This window comes from Balaenoptera borealis (genome assembly GCF_965194805.1).
Source record: "Balaenoptera borealis genome assembly, chromosome: 19".
NCBI classification, from domain to species: Eukaryota; Metazoa; Chordata; class Mammalia; order Artiodactyla; family Balaenopteridae; genus Balaenoptera; species Balaenoptera borealis.
Genome location: NC_138878.1, coordinates 1,639,712 through 1,656,132, shown reverse-complemented (window position 1 = coordinate 1,656,132; position 16,421 = coordinate 1,639,712). Strand labels below are relative to the sequence as shown.

General features: G+C 56.1%; 1 protein-coding gene across 9 annotated transcripts in view; it reads left to right on the top strand.

Annotated features, from left to right (window-relative positions):
* Positions 1-12,276, top strand: part of BANP (BTG3 associated nuclear protein) — a 103,529-nt gene extending 91,253 nt beyond the window's left edge. For all 9 annotated transcript variants that reach the window (XM_082368724.1, XM_082368723.1, XM_082368722.1 and 6 more), the window contains 2 exons: positions 8,379-8,522; positions 11,654-12,276. In XM_082368724.1, coding sequence (XP_082224850.1) covers positions 8,379-8,522; positions 11,654-11,725 — 216 coding nt within the window. In that variant the 3' untranslated portion in view covers positions 11,726-12,276. The remainder of the gene's footprint in view (positions 1-8,378; positions 8,523-11,653) is intronic.
* Positions 12,277-16,421: the final 4,145 nt, after the last annotated feature.

Here is a 16,421-nt window from a genome sequence, read left to right as displayed (position 1 = left end):
GGGCACTGACCCCTCGTAGGGGCCTCACACTCGTGGCCTCATCCAACCCTAATACCTCCTGAAGGCCCCACCTCCGCACCCGCGCCCCATCACTCAGGGAATCAGGGCTTCGACACTCAGTCCAGAGCACCCTGTCTGTTCCCAGGAAGGATTTGGGACCTGTGGCAGCTCTGCTGTGGATGCAGAAAGGGGATTTGGGCTGTTTGGTCCCATATACCTTCTTGACCACACAGTAATCTCATGTGCCTCACATCAGCATGGACTGTTCTGAGACGTAGCCTCAGGCGGGCAGGCTCCTGGGGAGGACACGGCCCCGGGGTGGAGTTGGGTCCCAGCGGCCTTTTGCATGGTGGGTCCTTTGTTAAATGCTCCCTGCTGACTGGAGCTCAGTAGGAAAATTGCGTCATCTCTTTTTGGAAGTTCTTTCTTTCATCCCATCACAGTGAACACGACGATAATTTTTGTGGTTCTGTAGGGTGAGTTTTCCAAATTAAATAAAGAAACAGTGGGAGTCGAGCACACAGTCGGGGGTGGGGAGCAGGGAGGGAGGCCGGCCTGAGCCCGACCCCGGCCTGCGCTCTGCTTCTTGGTCGCGGCAGCTGCAGCGTCTGTGTCCACGTTTTGGCGTTTCAGCTCCTTGCCGCCGTGAGGGTGATGGCTGGGCACCCTCTTCCTTCCCCGGGACAGGACAGGTCACTTACATGCATAATTAACACCTTTTTTGTTCTTCCAGTGCTGTCTTACCCGCTCCCTACCCACCCCCACCTGACCCTTCTAGAAGCCAGAGGCCTGGAGCCCACGGGCAAGTGGAGGCCCTGGATTTGACTCTGGCTGAGTTATTCCACTCCCCCTCACCCCCACCTCACTCGACTGGAAGTCTTAAAGACACATGGCTAAGATCTGTTCCCAGGAGCGCCGCCCTCTCTGGAATGATGAGCTGAAGACCACGCATCTCCAGACTTCCGCTTTTGCTTTATCATATTTTTAGGCTTTGTTTTCCTTTCTTCCGGATTGTGACTGAGGCTCATGCCCGATGCTGGAAGGAGGAACAGAGCAGAGGGCAGAAGCCGCTTGTGTTGACGGGAGCCACCGCCCCGAGCTGTAAATCTGGCTCCTGACTGCTGGCCTGTCAGCTCTGGAAGCGCCAGCTTGCTGGCCTGGCCGTAGCATGCTTTTCTAAAACGTTGCATCCATTGGCTGGAGCCCTGAGTCCTGTGAGGAGTCTGCAGGCCAGGCCTCGCGCTGAGGGCTCCAGGAACACCTGGGGAGCGCTGTTCGGTCCGGTTCTGTTGTGTTCTGGGGTTCCTTGCCAGTTGTGCTTGTGTCTGGCCGTCCCCCTCGTGGGCAGGAACTCCAAGTGGGATCCAAGGAAGCAGATTAGCATTCCTGTCCCTGGGTTTAGAGGCTTAAGAATGGTTGGTTGTTTCTGGCGTTTGCTGTACAAATGTACAAAATAGATTTTGTGTCGCGGGGTCTCCTGGCCGGTTGGCGGCTTGCGGCATCTTCCTCTCACCTCCTCATCTTTCTGTCGTGGGGGAAGCTGCTCTTTGAATTAACATCCAGGTTTGGAAAAGTCCACTGGTTGGGTGCATTACCGTAACCAGCTGGGTTCAAGCGGAAATGCAGACACAGGTCAGTGACCTTGGCTTCTCCCGGAGGCCTCAGGTGTGAGGGTCTCGTCCTTCTCCTGGCCACACACTTAATTAAGCTGTGCTCAATGCCTGTCTTGTGGGTGCATGAGGGTTTTTTGCTTGGTGTTTTGTGTGTGTGTGTGTGTGTGTGTCTGGGTGGATTCTTGGTTGGATTGAGAGTTTTGTTTCTAAGTATTACTGGAAAGTCCTTGGGCTCCTTGCATTTATTTTAGGCTTTGCACCAGTTTTGCATTATCTCAGTTGGGTATCAGACAGCGTTTCAGAACTGGCAGAATATAGAGAAAAACCAGATGTGTGCACTCCAGAGAAACAGCGCTTGTAGATCCAGGATTCCCTTAGTCGGCTGCTTCAGATTCGGACACTGTGCCATTTTTCTTTGGTCTGAAAATAATGGGCTCTGCTTCAGAAACATGCCAGGGAAGCCTGTGACCGAGGCCGGCCAGGTGGCGCGGGCTGCACCCGCGTCCGCGCATGCGTGTCTCTCCGAGGCAGCGCGGCCCCGCCGGCTCCCTCGCCCGGTCCAGCCGCGGGCAGCTGCCCTGGGAAGCCCGGAGGCGCTGCTTCTGGCTACTGTCCTGGGAGCTCGCTGCTTCCAGTTAGATAGTTGTTTCTGCCCCCCACCGCCTGTTGGGAAAAGGCTGCAGACAGAAACGAGCAGGAAGCAGGAAGGTGCCGCGGCTCGTGGTCGGGAGAAGGGGGAGCCAGGTGAGCCAGGCCCTCGCTGTCCGGCAGGACCTCTGGCCGCAAGCTGACTCTGTGCTCGTTCTGGGGCCGCCCCCGTCCCCCCGCCAGAGCGAGGCCCCCGGCGGGCGTCCAGCGGCCTCGGGTGCCGCAGGGGTCCTGCTGCTCTGCGCAGCGGGAGTCCTTGTCACCGGCTAAGATCCAGGTCAGCCTGACTGTGTGTGTCAAGAGCTGCGCGGTGGCCCCGCCGAGGGCGCCCGTGAGGTTGGCCCGCGGAGCTCTTTTTATTTGTCCTGGCTTCGCTCGCTCGTTTTCCCCTCAGGAGAAGCGTCCTGCCCCCAGAGCGTCTGCTCCTGCCCCCCCTCGGGAGAGGCCCTTCGGGTTGTCCTTTGTGGGGTTGTCCCTGCCGGCTGTGCTGCTGGCTGCCCTGCGATGCCCCAGCTCTGGGTGCTGGGGGGGTCGCTCCTGCCCTGAGCAGCGGGGGCCGGTGGGGGGGCGGGCGGGGCACTGCAGAGCCGGCCTTCTGACTCCTTCTCACGGCCGTTCTCGCATCCAAGCTTCGTCCGGTTTTGAGAAGACATATTCTTAAGCCGGAGTTGGAGGCGGATAGGGCAGCCGGGCCTCCTCGTGGGGGCCGCTCTCCCCGTCCACCAAAGCCCAACAGGGCTTTGCTCTGGGTCCGTGTCCAGGACGGCTTCACCGAGCAAGCTGTTTGTCCCATCCGGGTACCCGCCGGTCACCCGGGACAGGCGCCTGGCGCAGGGGCCCACAGCGGGGGCCCGTGTGACCCTCCCACCCGAGTGCGGAGGCCCCCGGGGCCCGTGTGCCGCTGTGGAGGGAAGCCAGGCGAGGCCCCGGTGGTGCCTTCCCAAGGCTGCAGGAAGGCGCCGCAGTCGTGCCTCCTTGTCTGCGGGGGATGTGTTCCAGGACCCCCAGAGGACGCCTGAAACCACGGGTGACACCAGACCTGTACTAGGGTTTTCCTGTACGTACACATCTATGATGAAGTTTATTCTACAAATTAGGCACAGTAAGAGAACATCCAGATGGCCAGAATCACTGTTCTTGTGCTTCGGGGCCATTGCGAAGTAACAGAAGGGTGTCTTGAGCACAAGCCCTGTGATCCCAAGACAGTGGAGCCGATAAGCTAGATGCTGCTAAGTGGCTCACGGGCGGGACACGCAGGACAAAGGTCAGGACGGGATTTCATCACAGTGCTCAGAACAGCGCGCGAGCCAAACCTTAGGACTTGTTTATTTCTGGAATTTCCCATTTAATATTTTCAGACGCGGTTGACCGCGGGTAACTGAAACCGCGGATGAGCGAGGCGGCTTTGGTGGGTGGAGCAGCCCTGGAGGCCGTGTCACCGCCAGCCTCTCCCAGCCTGGCGGTGCCCTCGTGCGAGTGCCACGTGAGAAGCGGGCCCCTTCCTGCCCACTGGAGTCGGAGCCCCGTTTTCCATGGAGACGCTTGTCCCCCTTGGCTGTCCTTGCCGCCCCACCTGAAGAGCAGACCCCCTCCCTGCACTTTTCTGGGGGGAGCGGGGGAGGGCGGCGCCTGGAGGGTGGGGGTGATATCGAAAGGCCCGGAAGGTCTTTCCCTCCTGTCCGTGCTCGTGCTCGCTCAGCGCTAGGTGTTCAACCCATTCCTGAATCGCTTATCAAGACCAAACCAGGGTGGAAACGTTTAAAGGGCATGGCATTTTGAAAGAATTCCCTGTTGAGAATATTCTTCTATGTTTCATTTACCCGCCAAGCTGGTAATGGGCCTACCTTCCTTATTATAAACGCTGCATGTTTAGATTCCGGGGTTTCTGACACTGTAATTCTTAAGATTTAATCAGCTGTGCAGATCACGTGAAAAGTCACTTTACTGAGAATGCGGAGAGGAAGAAGATCACTCGTAGGTACCGCAGCACACCTTCCATTTGTAGGGAGGGGTGGCTCATCCCCAAAACCAGAGGGCAGGCAGAGCTCGGAAAGAAGTTCCATGATTTCGTAAGTTTCCTCAAAAGATAGTCTTAGATTTGACTTTAAATTCACCGTGTACAACAGTGACAAAACTGTGACGACGTTGTAATAGTTAACATGTGTAGTCGAGTCCAGGACCTGCAGGCGGGGGTGGGGTTGGCACGGGGGAGCACTGGTTACCGCCTCACAGCTTGTGTCCCCGGCCTCAGCCCTCAGTGGCGCTCTCCTCCGGCACCTCCCCCGGCTCTCTCCCTTGCCGGCCCCGGGCATTCCTGTCCCCCTTCTAACGGGCCCAGGTCCCCCCAGCTGAGTATCTGGACGCCAGCCAGTTCTCCTCTGCTCGTCCTGAGAAGCAGTCACTTCCCTTCACAGCCCGGGGATTGTTCCAGAATCTCGGCTCCTGGGGGTCGCGTCCTGCCCACGGTGCCTCGCACGCAGGAGGTCCTTAACTGAGGGGGCAGCGTGGGGTCTCCGCGCGCGTGGGCAGCGGCTGCTGGGGAGTGTCCGGCGAAGGCCAGCCGCTCGCTGGGGTTCGGTCATTAGAGACATCTTAGTTAACTCGAGATGGTTTACATGGCTAGATTCAGACTCGGAGAAAAAGCCAACGTCCGTTTCGTACGTTCAGACTCGCCGGTAAGTTCCGTCTACCTCCGTCAGCTACTCGCTGTAATCTCGCAGTGTAACGTGTCTGCGCCCTGCCCCGCGCCCCCCCCTCCCCGCCCACCATGAGCGGATGACTGCCTGAGCCCTCCGTGCTGTGCCGGGCCGGCCTTCGGCTGGTGCTTTGAGGTTGCAGAACACATGTGCGTACCCGCTCCTTGGGTTCTCGGTGTCCGGCTTTGATGCAGGACCAGCCTGGGGATCCAGATGCCCTAGACTGACCTTGCCTTTCCAGGGCCCGGCTGGGGATGTGCATGCGTCTCTTCACAGGGTGCCAGGGGCTTGGCCTTGCGTCTGGTCCCGAGGCCCCAGGTGGGTGGACGGAGCAGGCGGGCCGTGAGCCTGGCTTGTGTGTTTCTTCCTGCCTCTCCCCGGCTCACGGCTCCAGAGCTGTCACTCTTGGCGAGAAAGGCATCCTAAACAGCCCGTATCCTCCAGCTGACAAGGTCTCTCCTTAACGCTTAACCCCTCCTTCCTCCTGTTTTCTTCTGAAAGCTTTTCGTTTGAGTCTCTTAAGTTCCCCCAGAACTACCAGGCTTGGGGCAGAGCGGACCACAAGAGAGCCAGGGCGAAGGGCATGCGGACACGCTTCTGAATGTTGCGCTACGGGACCAGCTCCGCTCCACTCCCCTCCTGTTCCTCGTCCTCTTTCCTCATCAACATCAGCGTGATCTTCACTTATTTCAGAAATAGTTACTGAGCGTTAGGTACACTGCTGGACGCTGGGGATCTGGCAGTGAACAGAAGAGACCCCTCCCACCCGTGTCATCATGGAGCTCATGTTCCCGTTGCGTGGGATGGCTGAGTCTGGAGTCAGGTGCACGGTGACCGAGGCAGCCAGGGCTCAGAGGGGCCCGAGGGCGCGGGAGTCCCTGGTCCCCGCCGCCGGCCCCGTCCTCAGGGGAGGGGAGGCCAGCGGTGGAGAGTGGGCGGTGGTCCAGCAGGCTGGACGGCTGAGCAGGAGGCTGGGGCGCGGGCCAGTGGGGAGTGGGCGCGCCTGGGGTGGGGGACTGCCGGCCCAGCTGGCAGAGCCGCCCCCGTGGAGGTCACCCCCAGGGGCCCTCGTCCTGACACGTAGCTTGTAAGAGTCGGAACAGGCCCGTCTGTTCGGTTTGCTCAGAGTAAGGAAACGTGTTGTGGCTGTGTGATTTGGGGTGGGCTTTTGACTTTTTGCTCTTTGTGGGAAAATGGCTAGACTCAGCTTCCCGTCCCCCTGTCTTCAGGTCCTGCTGGCTTCCCAGCTTGGACCCTTTGACTTCCTGTCCCTGCTGGGAGTGTGTGGGCCGGAGGCCCTCCTGGGACATGCTGTGCTTCCGTAAAAAGCCACGAGGGTGACTGAACCCCAGCGGAGGCGCTCCTGGCCTCCTGGGGAGGGGGCGCTGGGCTTTGAGTGTGGGTGGCCCCTGAGCCCCGCTGCCCTCTGCCCTGCTGGGGCCACACCGGCTGCTGCCCAAGGCTGCTCGTCCCCACGGGGTCCAGGGCGTGGCTGCTCCCTGGCGACGGGGTGGCAGAGCTGCAGAACTGGGCAGGCCCGTGTCTTACTTCTGACCACGAATGATCTGGTGGTGGATAAGTTCTGGGGAAGAGAAAATGAATAATAGAGGGGACGTCAGTTTTCTCCAATTTTTAAAAACCTCTTGTGAACTCATTAGTACAAACAGTTAATACAGGACAGAGTGGTGTTTTACAGAGAGCCGTTGTTGTCAGGTCAGCTCTTTGGGGACCTAGAAGCCGGTTCCCGCCCGGAAGGAGGAAGCCAAGGAGATGAGCGTGGCCGTCTGCGTGGGCTGTGGCTGCGGGGACACGTGACCACACGTGGTGGAGTATGCACAAGTGTGTCCTCTCACAGTCTGGAGGCCATGAGTCCCGCATGGGCCTTGCTGGCTGAAGCTTAGGGGTCACAGGGCTGGTTCCCTCTGGAGAATCCCGGGGAGACAGAGGTGCTGCATTCCTTGGCTGGTGGCCCCTGCTCCATCTTCCAGATCAGCGTGGTGTCCGCGCTTTGTTATGTGGGAAGATTCTCTGCTTTCTGAGCCGCCTGTGTGACACGGGGCCACCAGATGCTTCAGGACGCTGTCCCCACCTTGATCCCCGGCTCAGTCCCGTCTGTAAAGTGCCCTTGCTGTCAGGGCACACGGCCCGGGGCCCGGGATTGGGACATACCCGTCTCTGGCCGTCACTCTGCCCAGCAGAGCTGGCCGCTGCGAGGTGTGAAACTGTGTTTGCAGATGGCTTCTGAAGACACAAGAGGAAAACCAGTTAGGACTTCCGTCTTTTATCCTGAAAATCGAATTTTCCTGTTTTTTTCCACTGATGGATTCATTATTAAAGAAATAGAACTTTAGCTCATCAAAAACTAGAATCACGTTTGAAACCGCAGACTGTATTTTCAGCATCCTCAGCTCTGACCCCGTGTGGGAGGCCGTGGGCTGGTCAGGAAGTGTGACTACGGCTGCCCCGCCGAGGGCAGCTGACGAGCGCCCCCAGGAGGTGGTGCCGTGGGCATGTAATTTGAGGGGGTGGGAGTGCAGCCCCAAGTCAAAGCCCCACGGCTCATGGCAGCTCACCCCCGTGAATGCAGAGCCTCGGAGCCCCCCGGCCGCTCGCCATCCTCCCTGTGGGGCCTCGAGGCACCAGTCCGCCTGCCTGCCTATTGGAGGGCGCGGTGGGCCTGGTGTGGGCGCTCGTGAGTGATGGCATCACCCAGAGCCCGTCACGGGGGCCTCATCTGTCCCTCCCTCCAGGCACAGTCCAAGTGGGGTTCCTGGTGTGCAGGACGGGGGTCCATGATCCGTGATTTGTCTCCTTGGAGGCAAGTCGGATCCTCCCCTGGGATCTGGGCCTCACCCTCCAGCTTGTGTCTCCTCTTCACACCCAGAGCCCTTCTCGACTCCCTCTGGAGCCTGGGGTCTTGTGACTGACATGCACATTTCTGCTTGTTTCTCAGACTCGATCAGTGGCCCACTGTCTGGGGGCCGCTCCTCCCCGACGCTCGAGTGAATGTGTCTTGCTTGCCCCAGGGTCGAGGCCCTGCCGCCGTCTGCCTGTCCTCCTGGCTGCCCTCAGGCTCCCCTTTCCATGAACCTGAGAAAGCGGTGACTCTGGGAAGGTCTCCAGGTGCTCTAGCTCCTGTTCCATCTCAGACCCGCACTTGGCCACGTCCCTGCGTTCAGTTCACTCTTTGGGTATTTTTTCCTGTAGGGCCTAAACGCCCCTCTCTGTGTCCAGCACTTGGATGTTTGAGGGAGGCGACTTGCAGATGCAGTGGAGCGGCCTGGTCCCGCCGTGCACGTCCACACGGCACACCCACACGCCACACCCTTGTCAGCAGGTGCCCCGCCCCGCGGTCCAGGTAGGACGGGGCGGCCTCCCCCGGCGCCGGCTGTGCTGACGCGGTTCTGCTCTGTGTCTGCAGGTGCTGCAGGGGGCCCAGCTGATAGCCGTGGCTTCTTCGGACCCTGCTGCCACAGGGGTGGACGGCTCGCCGCTCCAGGGCAGCGACATCCAGGTCCAGTACGTGCAGCTGGCACCGGTGACCGACCACACCGCTGCAGCCCAGGTGGGTCCTCCCTTTGGGAAGTGGACGGGGCCCGGGCCTCCTGCAGGTAGTGAACACGCTTGGGCATTTCTGCCTTGGGCCTTCTCCCGCGAGGAAGGTAAGTGATCCATGAGAGGTGCATGGTGTGGACGTAGGCGCTCGCTTGGGACTCCGTGTCTTGTAAGTGCCTGAAAGTGTAAAGGTGAGAGGTTACTTCTTGGCCCAGATACCAGCCTTAAACCATTTCTTGAGATACTCTTGTCTCATGCAAATGTTTACCTATAAATTTAGAGGCCAAATTAAGTGTACCTGAGACCTCTTCGTTCCTCGGGCTGGGGCAGGGCCGGCCCAGGGTCTGCGCGCCTGCTGGCCACGGGCAGTCAGTTTGCAACCCTTGCCTGTGGCCTCTGCCCTTTTCCCCCGTGGCAGCCTCTGGTGGGCCGAGCTGTGCCGCGCTGGGCTGCGGTCCTCTTCCCGCGCTGCTCGCGGTTGGCGCTCTCCCGGGAGCCCCAGAAAAGCAGCGCTTGGGCTCCATCTGGACAGTTTCTGAGCCGTCAGGTCGGCGTGGGGGCTGCTGCTCGAGATGTTCGAAGCGTTCGCACCTTCGGCCCCAGTGAGTGTGCTTGGTCAGGCGACCACTGTGGCCTCCCCTGGGTATGGGGGAGCCAGGCATGGGCCCCCGTGCTCGTGCCTGAGCCTGTTTGGGGGCAGTGTGATCAAGGTCTGTCAGGGCACGGTCCGGAGAGGGTGCCCTTGGAGCAGCTCAGGCTGCTGGGGCCAGGGTGACACGGTGCCCTCAAACCTCGGGCTGTGGGCTTGACTCACTGACTCACTGCTGAGCGCCTCTGGGCGGGGGGCTCTCATCGCTGTGACCTCAGCCTGTTGGCCCCTCTCTGCCTCCTCCCTGGACCCCCTCCTCTGCCCAGCACTGATGAGGTGCGCGTATCATGCCGTCGGCCTTGACGCTTAGAATTAAAGCCCCGAGTTTCCACGCGGTCCCCCTCCCCTCCCGGCCTCCGCTCTTCGCCGTGCTAGGTGTCGTGTCCTGTCCCCGCTGGTAGTTGCTGAGGAACGTGGCTCAGCAGGGCCAGGCAGGTGGCCCAAGGTGGCCCTGGTGACCAGGTGTCTGGCTGGGTGATCAGCGGTCCTGCGGGGACTTAACCCTGGTTCACAACAAGTCCCCACCTGGCCCAGAGTTTTGGAACGTGTGTCCTGGAGAAGGCGCAGCCCCCTGCTCTCCCCAGACCTGTCCACTGTGCCACGTGGGCAGCAGCCGCGGCCTGGACACTTGTGCTTTTGTGCAGCGGTGATCAGAGAGGCATGTGCCACTCTGGAGAGTGACCGAGAGGGCATGAGGCCGACAGAGAGCCCACAGAACTTGGGGTGGGGGTGTGGACGAGCTTATTGATGTGGTGCGAGGGACATCTGCCCTAAAGAAGGACCCCGGGGCTCCGTCCGAGCTGGGCGGGTCTGACGCCCATGTCATTGCTGCTTCACACGCACGGGGGTACTCAGAATGTGTGCCTTGAATCTGGGGTGCGTGTCATGTGGCGGGTCTTCCTGGCCCAGGTCTGTGGTCTTCGTGTGGGTGTCACTGTCGAGGGGAGCCATGTCCACTGAGCTCCCAGCGCCTGACTTCCCGCCAGTGTCTTGGTCTCCAGTCACACCCTGCAGGTCTTGGGGACTACGTAGGACACAGAGCAGTAGATCGGAGGGGGACATGTGCACTTCCCGGGGTGTCTTCCCCGCAGAAGGGCTCGGTCCCCAGGGCCCAGCCTCCTCCCTGGGCCCCCGCCCGCCTCATGCATGGGGACGGGTCTCCCGATGGTCTCTTCATTAGCAGGAGGCCTCCCGCCCTCCTGTGGGTTTCCTTCCAGAGTTTGCTGCTCAGAACGGGGTTGTACTCCTCACCTGGTGCCTGGGGAAGGACGGGTCTGGCTCCCGAGGCCCCCGAGCCCCGCGAGCCCCCGCGGCTGCGTGAGGGGTGGGCCCGTTCCCTGGAGCAGCCACGGGCCGGGGAGAGGGCGCCCCGTCTGTGCTGGCGCCGCCGCGCTGTGTTCCGCTCCTGCCTGGGGCCCCGGTCTCCTGCCGCGTATTGAGGACGAGGGGGAAGGGCAGGGCTTCCCATCAGAGTGTGGGCCTCCCGAGTGCCCAGCCCAGCCCCACCCCCTGCCCTTGCCCCACCATCCCGGGTGCCTGGGCTCAGAGCCGCCTCTTCCAGATCTTCAAGGGGAGGGGCCCCCGCAGCCTGTGGCAGGGCTGGAGCGCCCCCCCTGCAGCTGCCAGCGCGCGCCAGTCCATTCCCTTTTCCAGAAGGTCCATGTCTGTGTCGTCCCTCCAGCCCAGCCCAGCCCCTCTCGTGGCCTCGGGACGGCGCGGAGGAGGCCTGTGCTGAGTCCTCAGATGGGTGGGGAACCGCTCCCACCACCCCACCCCACCCCCCCGCTACGAAAATGCCGTGTTGCCTCCGCAAACGGCCCCTTGAGCTGCAGTCGTAGGCGGAGCGCTGGCCCCGCCTGGGACTCTGCCTCCGCTGTGTGGCTCTGCCTCCGCTGTGTGGCTTTCTCCACCTCCTCCTCCACGCACCGTGCCACCCCCCCACCACCACCGCCCCGGGCCCCTCCTGCTACAGGTCCTCAGGGGAGCCGCGGAGCCCACCTCTGAGAGTCTGATGTTGCCTTTGACCAGCGGCTTAGGGGAGTCTGAAACACCCCCCAAGTGATCTCCATCTGGGAGCCCATTCTTGGTGGCTGAGATGGCTGGTCAGTGACTTATTCCAAGACTGTGTTTTTTTCCTTTAAACTACTTTAAAACTGTGACTATGCTGACCACTTGGAGTGCACGCCCAGTGGGAATGGGAACGCAGTGCTGGTGGCGGGAGCTGAGGGGCACGTGTGGGAGGCGGTGGGTAGGTGGGGGTGAGCAGGGGCCAAGACAGGGCCCCGCAGAGACGGACCATGGCCCTGGATCTGTCACAGCTGCCGGGAGCATCGTCTCCCAGAGCAGGGGCGACACTCGGGCCCCCAGCCCCACCCTCCAGCTCGGGTGTGTGTTTACTCTGTGCCTGAAAACCGCTGGTGTCCGTGACCAGGGAGCGGCCTGGACGCGCACACTGGGCCCTTTGATAGAAAGCCCCCTCTCCCCTCTTGCAGGCGGCCGACGCCCTGCAGCCCACCCTGCAGTCCGAGATGCAGCTGGAGCATGGGGCCATCCAGATCCAGTGAGGGGACGGCCACCGGACAGACAGGGCCCGGGCCAGAGCCACCGCTCAGCGCTGGTCGCCGTCACCCGCACCGTTCACACGCACCCGTCCCTCGGCTTCGCACGGGAGGGGGCCCGCACACGTTCTGCCCGAGTGCATCCGAGTGCCTCATCCTCGGGAAGAGCGCGCCGGTAAATAAAGACGACGGTAGCCCCTGCAGCCCCCGCCCGAAGACCCTGTTTCTTTCGATCACCCCGCCGTGTCCGGGGAAGGAGCAGGAAGCACAGCGCGGTTGCGTTAAGTACACGCGGGAAATCAAGAACTACGATATTTTTCTCTGTTCAAACAGCTTTTTTAATTTGCTATGGTGTTTATAACAAAAAACAAAATTGAAAAAAAAGTGGAGTAGCAGAAGCCTTTTGCTGTGTGCTCTGTTCAGCGTAATGAGAATAGGTATTTGCAAAAGAAGACTAACAATTTTGATGGAAACGTTGCTTACCTACTTTTCTAGGGGGATGTTGTCAGCACTGTGATTGTGCATTTCTAATGGAATAAAATGTATTTATGACCACAGCAACCGTCATGTTGTTTCCTCTTAGGAGATGGCCCCTGGGCCTGTGGCGGCCCTGATGTAGCTGTGTGGGCCCTTCCAGAGGAAGGGGCGTGGCTGTCCTGGCAGTCCCGTGATGGGGCCTGGGGTGCAGGGGGCTGCACGATGGAGTGTCTCCAGGCGCCGTGTCCCTCGAGGCAGCGTGAGCCTTCAGAATTGGGGCGCTCCCACAAGTAAGCTGCGCTGTTGAATGGCATGGCCTCTTCCAGCCCCAGAAAGTCCCAGCTCTGGGGGCTCCTTAGAGAAAGTCGTGTCCGAAGGAGCATGCCATATTGACGGTCTAATTAACGTGTGTCTGGAATCCCAGAAGGAGAGAATAGAAGGAAGATGACACGTAAAGGACTGGGGAAGCAGAACAGATCTCACGTAGAAATACAGAGGAAGCCATGCCTGGACACACGCAGAACGTCGAAGACAGGCATAATCCAGAAGCAGCCAGAGAGGAAGGACGGACCACCCTCATGGGGGGAGGGAACATCAGAAGCAGAGGCGTTGAGGGAAAAACGCTCTACACGGAATCGGGTCTTTAGTAGAATAGCTGTTCAAGAACGCCGGTGACAGTTGGCATCTGGCCCAGAGCTCTGCTCTGAGGTGTACACCCAGGAGAATTGAAACCGTATGTCCACACGTAAATGTGCACACGAACATTCATAGCGGCACTTTTCACGATAGCCGGAGACTGGGAACAGCCTACAAAATGGGGTCCACCAACACAGCAGCCTTATAACTCAGCCGTAAAAGGAAGGAAGCACTGACACAGGCTACAAGGTGGATGAACCTTGAACACGTGCTGAATGAGAGAAGCCAGACCCAATAGCCCACATACTATGTGGTTCTATTTATATGAAACGTCCGGAACGGGCAAATCCATAGAGACGGAGAGCAGATGAGCGGTGGCCTGGGCTGGGGGAGGGGAGGTAGGGAGTGACTGATACTGCAAATGCGGATTCTTCTGGAGAGGATGAAGATGTTCTGGAATTAGTGGTGCTGTTGGCACAACTCTATAGATTCACTAGAAGTCAGTGAATTGCACACTCGAAGGGGTGAAGTTTTGGGGATATAAATTATATCTCAAGATTATTAAGAATAAAGAATTGGGCAACATTTAAAAAAACAGGAACAAAAATGAAGGTGTCACCTGCAGACGATTCCATCCTATAAAGGAAGCTGTAAGACATTTTCTTCAAGAGCAGGAATATGGACCCAGGAGGAGAGTCTGAGAGCAGAAGGTTGGGGGTGGGGAGCAAATACAACAACGAGGAGGTGTATCTAGTACTCCACGTAAACTGCCCCACAATACAGTGTTGGAAAACATCGCTCTGCAGGTTGGGGCAGGCAGGAAAGGAGCTAAATCGTCGTAAAGCCCCCTTTCCTTGCCCTGGAGAGAAAGGGTCAGGATGCTGTACAATTGTCAGGCATCAAAGTCAATATTTATAACAGACGTTTAGGAAACACAGCACAGAAAAAAAAGTCAGTAAGGTGTGGGATGTCCAGACGGCATGATTAGTGCACTTGACCTAATCGACGTGTAGAACACAGCATGTGGCGGTCACGGGGCACGCTTTCTGTTCTTCCCACCTGCTCTTTTGAACTTTATTCAAGTCACCCACACACCAGACCAGGAAGAAGGTCAAACAGGAGATCAGAGTGGAAAAGTATTTCTAATTGACAATTAAATACGACAGGTCGACATATAAAACTCGTGGAATACATCGAAAGCTGTGCTTAGAGAAAAATTTATATTTCCTTAAGATATATTCCCAGAATTGGAATTGCTTTATCATATGGTAGCTCTATTTTTAATTTTTTTGAGGACTCTCCATACTGTTTCCCATCACGGCTGTGCCAATTTACATTCCCACCAACAGTGCACAAAGATTCCCTTTTCTCCACATCCTCGCCAGCACTTATTATTTTCTGTCTTTTTCATAATAGCTGTTCTGATAGGTGTGAAGGAATAGCTCATTGTGGTTCTGATTTGCACTTCCCTAATAATTAGCGATGTTGAGCCTCTTTTTACGTGCCTGTTGGCCATATGTGTGTCTTCTTCGGAAAAGTATCTATTCCAGTCCTTTGCCCATTTTCCCATTGATTTATTTGTTTTTTCGCTGTTATGTGAATTCCTTATATATTTTGTATATTAGCCCCTTATCAGATGGATGGTCTGCAGATATTTTCTCCCTTCTGTAGGTTGCATTTTTACTTTGTTGATTATTTCTTTTGCTGTGCAAAAGCGTTTTAGTTAGATGTAGCCTCACTTGTTTATTTTTGCTTTCGTTGCTTGTGCTTTAGGTGTCATATCCAAAAAACTGTTGCCAAGACCAATGTCAAGGAGCTTTTTCTCTTTTCTTTTAGGAGTTTTATGGTTTCAGGTCTCACGTTTAAGTCTTAAATCCCTTTTGAGTTAATTTTTGGTTTTTGTTGTTTTTTTTTAATAAATTTATTTATTTATTTATTTTTAGCTATGTTGGGTCTTCGTTTCTATGCGAGGGCTTTCTCCAGTTGTGGCAAGCGGGGGCCACTCTTCATCGCGGTGCGTGGGCCTCTCACTATCGCGGCCTCTCTTGTTGCGGAGCACAGGCTCCAGATGCGCAGGCTCAGTAGTTGTGGCTCACGGGCCCAGGTGCTCCGCGGCATGTGGGATCTTCCCAGACCAGGGCTCGAACCCGTGTCCCCTGCACTGGCAGGCAGATTCTCAACCACTGCACCACCAGGGAAGCCCTTGAGTTAATTTTTGTGAGTTGTGTAAGATAGGGGTCCAATTTTGTTCTTTTACATGTTATTATCCAGTTTTCCCAGCGCCATGTATTGAGGACACTGTTTTTTCCCCATTGAATATTCTTGGTTCCCTTGTTAAATATAAGTTGACCGTATATGTGTGGGTTGATTTCTGGGATCTTGATTTTCTTTCGTTGGTCTGTGTCTGTTTTTATGGCAGTACCATACTGTTTAGATTACTATAGCTTCGTGATACAGTTTGAAATCAGGAAGTGTGATACCTCCAGCTTTGTTCTTCTTTCTCAAATATGCTTTGGCTATTCGGGTCTTTTGTGGTTCCATAAGAATTTCAGGATTGTTTTTTCTATTTCTGTGAAAAATGCCATTGGAATTTTGATAGGGATTGCATTGAAGCTGTAGATGGCTTTGTGTAGTATAGACATTTTAACCATATTTTTCCAATCCATGTACACAGGATATTTTTCCAATTGTTTGTGTCTTGAGTTTCTTTCATCAATGTCTTATAATTTTTCAATGTACAGATCTTTCATTTACTTAGTTAAATTTATTCCTAAATAAGTTATTGTTTTTGATGCTATTGTAATTGAGATTGTTTTATTTGTTTCTGTTTCAGATAGTTCATTGTTAGTGTACAGAAACAGAAACAACTGATTTTTGTATGTTAATTTTGTATCCTGTAATTTTGTAATTTTGTATCCTGTAATTGTTTATTAGTTTTAACAGTTTTTTGGTGGCGCCTTTAGGATTTTCTATATATAAGATCATATTATCTGCAGGCAGAGACTAACTTATTCCTTTCTGACTTGGATGTCTTTTTTTTTTTTCTCCCCTAGCCTAATTGTTCTGACTGGAACCTCCAATACTAGATCGAGGAGAAATGGTGAGAGTGGGCACCCTTGTCTTGTCCTATTCCTGATCTTAAAGGAAACACTTTCAACTTTACACCATTGAGTATGATGTTAGCTGTGGGTTTGTCATATATGGCTTTTATTATGTTGAAGTGTGTTCCTTTTATAACTATTTGTTGAGAGTTTTTATTGTGAAAGGATATTTTAGTTTTCAAATGCTTTTTCTGCATCTATTGAGATGGTATGATTTTTATCTGTATTCTCTTAATATGGTGTATTACATTTATAGGTTTGTGTATGTTGAACCATCCTTGCCTCCCAGGGATCACTGTCATGGTGTATGGCCCTTTTCATGTGCTGGTGAATTTGGTTTGTTAGAATTTTGTTGAGAATTTTGCAACCATATTCATCAGAGATATTGGTCTGTAGTTTTCTCTCCTTGTGGTATCTTTGGCTTTGGTATGAGGGTAATGCTGGCCTTGCAAATGAGTTTGGGAATATTCCTTCTTCAATTTTTTGGA